Below are 9860 nucleotides of genomic sequence, written 5' to 3' on the forward strand. Positions count from 1 at the left end.
ACAGTGTGCGTGTGTGTGTGTGTGTGTGTGTAGTGGTCACTCACTGTCCCTCAGGTTGTGGCATGTTGACACATATTGGGCAGCAAGGTATGCCCTATCTCCCTCTCCCAGGAGTATTTTTAAATATCTTATCTTACCAGATATCTATGAGTTATTAGCAGTTCCACTTTAAAAGAGGCACTTCCTCTTTAAACTGCTCACGTTTTATTTTATTTTAATAAAAAAATGTTCAATATTTAACAGAAACGAAAAGATTAAATCTAAACAAATGAATACACATTTGTGTAGCAGAAGTATATTTTTCCTTCTTTCATCTTCTTTTAATTATCTCTTGACCTCTCTGGTTTTTCTTGTGACCTTTTTGGGGCGACTGACCCCAAGTTTGGGAAACACTGATCTACACTAGTATATAAAGTAGTTAAAACTAGTTGCATTTTGACCAACTACGATTGTAATATGCTACTTGATGCATCAGTATTAACTATCATAACTATAATAATATATCAGTCACAGGGGAAATTATACCATTTGTAGTACAGTCTGCTGTCGATTACTTTTTAAACAAATATTTTATTTAGATTTTTCAAACATAACAGACAATAAGACACACTGACAATACAAAAACACTCACTTTATGCTCAAAAATAAAATAACACAACAAAATAACCCAGCACGCAACATTTAAAATAAGTATGTGAACAATAAAAATTTAAGGCGTGATAAACATTTCTTCATTCATTCACCATCTTCATTTTATACCTCGATCTGCAGTAACTCAGAAACTCCACCCCTTCTATCAATCTCTCTCTCTCTCTCTCTCTCTCTCTCTCTCTCTCTCACACACACACACACACGCACACACAAACACACACACACGCACACATATATGTGCCACTCTTAAGAAGATTATGGAAAATGGGAACACAAAGCAATTAGTCACTTATCATACCTGTCTCTCTCTGTGTACAAATTTGCACATGCCCCCTCACACACACCTTCTTAACCACCCACCCATCCACACACACCCACACACAAATACACAAACACACACACAAACACAGACAAACAGACGCACGTACGCATTCCCAATACTGCAACAGGCTGCGCTGAGGAAAACCCCTGGGACTCCGTGAGGCAGTGAGAAACAAGTGGACAGACTGTTAGGATGCAGGAATATGATATTATTGTGCTTGGAACTGGACTGAAGGTAAGAAAACTTTTATTTATTATAAACTGCCTGCTGTACAATGAACATGAGGGACATTAAAAGTGTCATGGCATTATTCCTTCTGTAGTATCTATTGCGACAGAGTTGGGTATATTTTTTACCACAACTTTTACGTGACCAAAGATTGGATTAGTGTCTACGTTTTTACCGAAGTTTTATTTGCATGTGCCAAGAAATGAATAATCCCCCAGAATAATAAAAGACTCAAAACACTTTGTACAGAGAAGCTAAAAATATACTAAATAACCTGTTCTTCAATTTGTTACTTAAACTATTCTTGATGGTGGTAAAGATTGTCTGTGAGTTTAATGTTCACACTTTTACTGATCATTCACATGCCGCTCTTCTGGGCTCCTGTTGGCCGATTAAGGGATTTACAATAATTAGATGATGTCATTATGCTAGCCTTGATCCTTGTCCTGACGGTGCACTTTACTGTCTGTCTCAGGAATGCATCCTGTCTGGTTTAATGTCTCAAAGTGGGAAAAAGGTTCTTCACATTGACAAGAATCCTTATTATGGAGGAGAGAGTGCATCCATCTCTCCCCTGGAGCAGGTGTGTCCACACAAACACAAACAACACGAGTAGACATCCATAGCTTTTATTTTACAAAGCTGCTGCTACACCACTTTGTGTTTACTTGTTTATTTGTATTTTTTCTACATTTTACAGCTGTACAAGAAGTTTAAGGTTCCAGGTCCTGGTAAGTCTATGGGTCAGGGAAAAGAGTGGAACATCGACCTCATCCCCAAATTCTTTCTTGCCAACGGTGAGAGCCCGCTGCTGTTCATCCTGACGTCTGTTTTGCATTTTGTTTACATTATTTCAGTGTAAATTATTGCATTTTCTGTACTCTCTGTTTTGTGTTCGCTTCAGGTGAGCTGGTGAAAATCTTGGTGCACACTGAGGTCACTCGGTATCTGGACTTCAAAGTCATTGAAGGCAGCTATGTGTACAAAGCAGGCAAAGTGCACAAAGTCCCCGGCACAGAGGAAGAGGCCCATGCTTCAGGTGATGAGCAAAGGTTTTCCAAAATTGTCCAACTCAATTTAATGATATTAACAGAAACCTTCCTGTTTTTAGATCTGATGGGGATGTTTGACAAGAGAAGGTTCAAGAAGCTGCTGCTCTTTGCACTGAACTTTGACGTGAGAAACCCTCGGACCTACCATGATGTGGATCCCAAAAAAACGACCACACGTGACCTGTTCTGCCGCTTTGACCTGGGACTAGACGTCATTGAGTTCACAGGTCATGCCTTAGCCTTACACAACAGTGACAGGTCAGTCACAGGAACTAAATAACCAGATAAGAAATGATGACAGATGATCCTTTGAGATAAAAACCTGCCTGGTCTCATGTATTGTCTCCTTGTGACTGTAGTTACCTGGACCAGCCGTGTTTGGAGACCATCAATCGGATAAAGGTGTACTCGGACTCTCTGTCCCGCCACACTTGCAGTCCATATATCTACCCTGTGTACGGGCTGGGAGAACTACCACAGGGATTTGCCAGGTGACAAAATAACTACTCAAGACTAGGACCTGTTTATCTTCTTGCTACATTCAGGGCAATGAGATCAGCATCATGCATGCAGAAGCAGATATATCCGCGTCTGAAGATGCCTTCCAGATGTTTCAATGTCTATTTTTTTTTCACAAGGTTGTGTTTAATGTTCAGTGATGCAGTCAGAGATTAAAGTCACTATGGATCATGTTCACATTATCCAACCTGCCTCTGTGTGTTTCAGACTGAGTGCAGAGTACGGAGGAACCTTCCTGTTGAACAGAGGAGTGGATGAGATCGTGATGGACAACGGCAAAGTGCAAGCTGTGAAATCTGACGGGAAGGTAAGTGCTTTTACCTCGAGGAAGGGTAGGGACGTTACAAAGAAGGCAGGATGTTTGGAGAGAGTGTCGACTAGTTGTTATAAGCACATTCTACTTAATTACAAGTTACTAGTCTTGCAAAAAGTACCCAAAAGTCATACTTGAGTAAAAGATATTGTGTCATATCATTACTTTGGTAAAAGTGAGAGTCACCTTTATGTATAGTACTTGAATTAAAGTATCTGATATTAAAATTTCTTAAGTATCAAAAGTACAAGTAAAAGTAATTCATACATATATTTATATGTATGTATATACTGTATCTACAGCTTTGGCTGACTTTAGGCCAACTTCGGCTCTGATGCAGCATGTAATCTGCAAAGTAACTAGTAACTTAAGTTATCAAATAGATGTATTGGAGTAAAATACAATATTTCCCTCCCAGATGTAGTGAACTAGCACAATAAAGTAGCAGAAAATGGAAAGTACAAGTACCTCAAAGTTCTACTTAAGTACAGCACTTAGGTAAATGTACTTAGTTACATTATATCACTGCTTTACAAATTCAAATATTTGAAGATATAACATATGAAGACCTTATAAAATATATTGTTTTGTTATAAATTAAACTGCCCTACAGCTGAAGCAATTAGTTGATGAATCAATCATCTGATTGACAAAAGTCATTTTATGCAAAAGCACTTTATTGTTTCAGTTTCACAAATGTGAGGATTTTCTTGCTTTTTAAAAAATATATATTTTAGAATTTTAATTTATTTTTTAATAATATTGAAGTTTGGATAGTTAATTGGATGAAATAAGCATTGTTAAGACATTTCTGCATTGAGTAACAGTATATTTACAGTGTTACTATACTATATATACATATACTATACTTACTATACACTTGAGAAAACCTCATAATCTTACAAGTCTATTTGTCAAATTTCTCATCATGTCTCATTATCACCAAGAAAGGAGCCTTTCAGCGAGATATAGGACACCACTTGTTTTCAGACAATAATCTGAATGCTTCCTCCACCACTGACAAATGTGCACTCAGGGATTTTGTGTTTGTGTGTCTTTAACAGCTGTTCCAGTGTAAACAGCTCATCTGCGACCCGAGCTACGTTCCTAATCGAGTGAGGAAAGTGGGGCGTGTAATAAGAGTCATCTGTTTATTAAATCATCCAGTTAAAAACACCCACGAGGCCAAATCCTGCCAAATCATCATCCCTCAAGCACAACTCAACAGGAAATCAGGTGTTTGTTTCTTTCCTGCCAAAGCATTTGTAGGCTTAAATTACATCATTTCACTATCACATGTGTGTGTGTATGTGGTGGGAGTCCATAGATTCTTTGTAAACAAGTCATTAATCTTGTCTATAAAAAGTTGATCACACTGACTCTCTCTCTCTTCCCTCTCTTGTCCATGCAGACATTTACATCTCCGTAGTGTCTTACGCCCACAACGTGGCCACAGACGGGGTGTACATCGCCACAGTGAGCACGACTGTAGAGACCAACAACCCAGAGAAAGAAGTTCAACCAGGGCTGGAGCTCCTCGAGCCCATCATGCAAAAGTCAGTGACACTTTTTAAAGTCTATAATTTTACTGTCGTAACATGTGAAACTACATTTAAAACAACATTTAATTGATGTTATTTCCTGTCACCTTGAATTTAGATTTGTTTCAGTCCACCACCTGCTAGTTCCCAACGAAGATGGAAAAAGGAGCCAGGTAATGAGACTCTCTGTACAACATAAAATAAAATGGGATGAAGTGTGGTGGCTCAGACTTCTCTCTTCTCCATCCTCACTATAGATATTTGTGTCCCGCTCATATGACGCAACAAACCACTTTGAGTCCGAGTGTGAGGACATCAGGGACATGTACCAGCGGATCACAGGAGCAGAGCTCTGCTTCGGAGGATCACAGAGACACCAGTCTTACACCTCTGATGATGACTGAGGAAGACTTTTAACATTATAGGATCAAATAATTCAACAGCTGGAGGCCATAATAACATTATGGATGATTTTATACAGCAGAGGGTGTTATGTAGCATGTAGAGTGAAAGCTGAGTGTACTATGTAAGTGTTGGGTGTCTTTTTCCTCCAATTTGTTTGCTATAATTCTCCCCCTTTGTGAATTTCTGCTGTTGAGTAACAGTGTTGAAAACATCTTTTCTTTTGTCAATCCTTTAAAATGTGATTTGTGTCTATTTGCAGTATTTTCGTTGGAGACAAGGTGATACTCTATGATAATCAATACAACTTCTTTGCTCCATGATTCTTACATTTTATTGTTTACACCGCCATCGTAAAATCCTGATCACTGACTGAAGTTATGGCTTATTACTTTATCTGGTAGAGAAAACTTCATATTCAGTATTCAATATGATTTTAGCTGCTTACATAATTCTTTGCTTATTAACTTGCCAATGTAATTATCTCTAAAGTAACTGAACAACCTAACTGGAGCCAGTTCGATTGGAAATTAGGGTTGCAACTTGCAAATATTTTCATCATCACTTAATTTGTTTGATTATTTTCACAATTAATCAATAAATAATGTCTGTGTCTAAAAAAATGGGGGAAATGCTCATCACAGCCTGGTGTGATGTATTTAAATTGCTTCTTTTGTCCAAACAACAATCCTAAACCCAAAGACTCTTCATTTATTATTATAAATGTCAAAAAGCAGCAGCAAATCCTTACATTCAAGAAGGTGCAACCAGCAAATGTTTGACATTTCTGCTTGAAAAATCAATCAATCGATTTCTCAAAATATTTGGATTCATTTTCTTTCAGTCGACTAATTGATTGAAAAATTGTTGCAGATTTATTGGAATTCCTGATTATCAGTGTCACTCATGTCTGACAGCAGCAGGTTAAAGTAATCACGCAGCGCCCTGCATGTGAACGACAGGGATTTAAACATTCTGGGCATGTGGCACAGAGGCAGATGATTAGAGATGAATCACAGTGATGTGCAGAGGATTTGTGGATTCTCTTATCTATGGAGCTTATGTGTGAGAAGGACAAAGCCACTGAATTGTGTCATGTGCTGCACACACAGGCAGCTTGTTGGTGGCGGCACCACGGACGGACAGACGCACTGAGTAAAGAGGCTTAACATAATGAAGGACAGGCACCACGAACACCTTGGGGTTGAGGGCAGAAACATATTCCTACACAAAGATTTCTTACTTTTTTATTTACAGATAACTTTTATCTGCTGCACAGATGTCTTTTATAGACATAAATAAATAATATTCTATTATTATACATCTGTGCTACACATGAAAACACATCATATTCATGACAGTTATTGTTTGTTGAATGTAAAGCTTTTAAATATATATTTTATACACAAGAATACTGTTACACTTTATTACAGTCCAATTCTCCATCATGAGCGTCCTCACTATATTCACGTGAGCACATGTACACTATGTGCCTCCTGAAATGGTGACAGAAAAACCAGTCCATCATCAGCTCCTGCTCGACTGACTGGGAAACACCTTAAAGGTCCGATGTGTAGGATTTAGTGGCATCTAGTGGTGACGTAGCAGACTGCAACCAACTGAACACCCCTCACTCACCCTCCCTTACAGTGGCCACTAAAAAGTCCCTCTCTAGAGCCAGTGTCTGGTTTGTCTGTTCTGGGCTACAGTAGAAACATGGCTGTAACATCACAGACTGTGGAAGATGACCCGCTCCCTCTGTCATTCTAAGGTAACAAAAACACAACCATTCTTAGTTTCAGGTGATTATACACTAATGAAAGCATAATTGTGAATATAATATTCAATTTCTGCCAATAGATCCCCCTTAAATCCTACACACTGGACCGTTAATATCCAAAAAATAACAGTTGTAACCAAATATAAAGATGGTTTCTTCAGAGCTGCTGATCACAGAGTTTGTTCCTTTGGAAACACATCCCACAGATCGTTCCTCAACCTCTGACCTCCAGCTGCAGAGATCAGCCAAGTTTCTGTTGCCATCACAACACTTATTTCTGCACTTCCAGTGCCGTGCTGATGGGTGGAGGAATCAGACCAGCGGCTGCCAGTCTTCGCTCACTCGTCAGGAAGTTGAAGGTTGCACATGCATTTGGCTGCAACACAGCAGAGATAAAAAAGAAAGAGGTAAATACCAAGACCTCTGAACACACTTTAATGTGAATAAAGTGTTGCTGGTTAGGCAGTCAGAAAGTCTGCCTCCCTTTACTAAAGTCTGTCATGCTGTCGGGAGGAGCATATGCACTTTACTCCACTAAGACACTGAGCATACTTTACCGTGTCTTGCACCTCCACAGCGATGCCTTTCTTCTTGAGCAGAGCAAGGACTGAGGGGTTGATTCGTTCAAGTCGTGCGCCTGTGCCCAGCACAAGAATTTCTGCATAGACAACAAGTAACAGGAAGTGTTTCTCTCAGTTAAATACGCCATAAATGGACCTAGATGAGTGACGAAATCAAGGCAAAACCAGAATTACTACATGGAAAAACACAAGTGAATCATGTGTTACGGCCTTCAGTCACAAGAAGGATGATTTTGAATGATTTTCTTCACCACCATCATCAAAACGTCAAATAAGTGAAAATCTTTTGAAAGAAGTATGATCATGACACTTTTTGTTCTTTTTTCTTTTAATTTGTCACCCATCTGTGTGTCAGTGTGCTTCTACTTTTACCTATTCTTGGTTCAAGCATGTGGAAAAGTGAGACACTTTCCTCAGTGATGTCTTTATAATTGCCGACCTGCAGAGAGACATTCAAAACAAGATGACACCAAGATTAGAAGTTTAAATGTCATACAAAGCAGGGCACGACACAACAAACAAAGAGCTGTGACAGTATTTTCTGGATATTGGTCTCACTTTCCACTGGAGGATAGCAGGAGGCAGCACAGCGCAGGGCCCAAACACTCTGTTTCCGTCAATGTTGAATCCTTGAGGACTGTAGCTGAGGATCATGGCCCCGCTGCCCGGCTCCTTCTGCATGACAGACACGGTGGTGCGCTGGTACATTTCATCATCACTGGGACCTAATCTATGTGCACGAGACAGAAACGGGCTGGAACCAAAGACAGGTAAACTGAGTTAGAACCAGTTCTGCATTAAGTGTGAAAGACTGATCATTTTTTATTATTTATTGTGAGCAGTGATATTGTAAAGAGGGCTTGTGACCTGAAAAGCTGTGGGCAGCCTCTCCATTTTCTCCACCGCTTTACATCTCACAAAAAACAGACTGCACTGCGGCGTTGTTGCCATGTGGCCTAGTTTAAAAGCCAAAAAACTAACGCCAACCTACTGACAGGGCTCACAGCCAAAAGCTTTAGGGCTATTCCTGCAGCAAAGAGGCTGTCAAGAAACAAACATTTCTGCTGGTCTAAGGAAGTACAGCACATTTCAGCCGGTTCTCACACTTTTCCTCCTGACTGTTACAAAAATCTGTGCACGTTCAGCAATCTTTTGTTTTGAAATGTGAAGCACTGCACTTTCTAGTCAACTTGCTGTCTTGCCAGATGGTTTTTAAGCAGCACAGCAAAAGGACTCGTGAGGGGACCTGGCCTGAAGACAATGTGAATGTATCGACTGACTCCAGCAGATGGAGCCAGAGCGGCTTTTTCACACAAGCTGATATAATAGAGGTAATATTGTTATAATAGAGAAAAAACATAAAAGTAAACACCACTTCCCAAAAAACTCAAGGCAAGATATATAATGACAAAAAGTAGAATCAGCACCCTGTGTTTGCCCCACAACAGCTAACTTTGCAGTGTTTCCACTATATTCATTCAGATATGGTGGACCTCCACAGTTACTACATCACCACTACTGCTGGTAAAAACTGGAAATTAGACATTATAATCTGGACAACAATACAAAATAAAACAAAACAATAAGTATGAGCCTTTGTGCACAGAGGGAACACTTTAATCACGAAGCCAAAATCAGCCAATGGCTTCACTATTATCTGTCATTTTTAGACGTAATTACTACCAGATTAATCAAAAAGTGACACATTTATCATGGGGGAAAAATGGTTATTCACATCTCTACTCCCACGACATAATATGACCTACAGAGTAAATGCACACATCACATGACTGCACCTGTTATAGTGTAATTTTCTGGGAGTAACGCTAAATGCAAATCATGGCTCATAAACAATATCACCTCTGTTTAATAGAGGATTTCAAACTCGTGACAGAACAGGCATTTCACCAATAACGTGATGTTTCAATGCCCTCGTCTGGCTCCACACAGAGGAGGAGGGGAGTCAAAATAAAGGACAGCTGCCTAAATCAACGTAGTGAGTCTAAATATCACCTTAAAGCACTCACACGCCTAACATACCTTGAGAAAGCGGGCACTGCCCTGGAGGAGAAGAGAAACCCCTGTGTTGTTCTCTGAAGGAGGAATCTGACACACACCGCACTGGCCATGTTGACGGTGTGATAACCGGTGACACGGGGGACAGAATTCTGTGTGACACCAGCAGCCGCTTGTTTCCGGTGTTGTGTAAGGCAAAGTCGAACAGATTTGACTTCCGGTTTAAGAAGCGTCAACTCAATGTTAAATCGTCGGGTTTTGTGAGATTTGTTTTTATGATTATTTACACTTGTACCCATCATAGATATGTGCACTATACTGCGTGAAACGAACAGATAGTTAAATAACTCATATCCAGCTATCAGCTAAATGCTATGCTAACTGTTAGCTAGTGCAACTGAAGGCCTAGCTAACGTAGCTTATGTTAAACTGTGGTTTTCTTTCTCCTTAAACAT

The 9860-nt window shown here is 39.7% G+C and overlaps 2 protein-coding genes across 2 annotated transcripts; one reads left to right on the plus strand and one right to left on the minus strand.

The window, feature by feature from the left end:
• Positions 1 to 1165: 1165 nt before the first annotated feature.
• Positions 1166 to 5285, plus strand: LOC140997556 (rab GDP dissociation inhibitor beta). The gene is made up of 11 exons (XM_073467502.1): positions 1166 to 1207; positions 1677 to 1784; positions 1902 to 1998; positions 2106 to 2240; positions 2313 to 2511; positions 2613 to 2744; positions 2980 to 3079; positions 4150 to 4321; positions 4497 to 4641; positions 4745 to 4799; positions 4884 to 5285. The coding sequence occupies exons 1-11, from the start codon at positions 1166 to 1168 to the stop codon at positions 5028 to 5030; spliced, it is 1332 nt and encodes a 443-aa protein (XP_073323603.1). The 3' UTR covers positions 5031 to 5285.
• A 974-nt stretch (positions 5286 to 6259) lies between these two features.
• On the minus strand, positions 6260 to 9554 carry ndufaf3 (NADH:ubiquinone oxidoreductase complex assembly factor). Its single transcript, XM_073467506.1, has 5 exons — positions 9430 to 9554; positions 7948 to 8143; positions 7762 to 7828; positions 7366 to 7466; positions 6260 to 7184 (listed from the first exon to the last, which is right to left on the minus strand). Exons 1-5 carry the CDS (start codon positions 9516 to 9518, stop codon positions 7080 to 7082), a joined length of 558 nt encoding a protein of 185 aa, XP_073323607.1. The 5' UTR covers positions 9519 to 9554; the 3' UTR covers positions 6260 to 7079.
• Between the last annotated feature and the right edge of the window lie 306 nt (positions 9555 to 9860).

Source organism: Pagrus major, chromosome 6 (genome assembly GCF_040436345.1).
Source record: "Pagrus major chromosome 6, Pma_NU_1.0".
Lineage (NCBI taxonomy): Eukaryota > Metazoa > Chordata > Actinopteri > Spariformes > Sparidae > Pagrus > Pagrus major.

Coding starts and splice junctions, on each gene's coding strand:
- LOC140997556 (XM_073467502.1), top strand. CDS start 1,166: ATGCAGGAATATGATATTATTGTGCTTGGAACTGGACTGAAG. Junction 1,785..1,901: donor CCATCTCTCCCCTGGAGCAG/GTGTGTCCACAC, acceptor TACATTTTACAG/CTGTACAAGAAGTTTAAGGT. Junction 2,512..2,612: donor GCCTTACACAACAGTGACAG/GTCAGTCACAGG, acceptor TTGTGACTGTAG/TTACCTGGACCAGCCGTGTT.
- ndufaf3 (XM_073467506.1), bottom strand. CDS start 9,518: ATGGCCAGTGCGGTGTGTGTCAGATTCCTCCTTCAGAGAACAACACAG. Junction 7,467..7,761: donor CATGCTTGAACCAAGAATAG/GTAAAAGTAGAA, acceptor TTGTCTATGCAG/AAATTCTTGTGCTGGGCACA. Junction 7,185..7,365: donor CTGTGGAGGTGCAAGACACG/GTAAAGTATGCT, acceptor GCTGTGTTGCAG/CCAAATGCATGTGCAACCTT.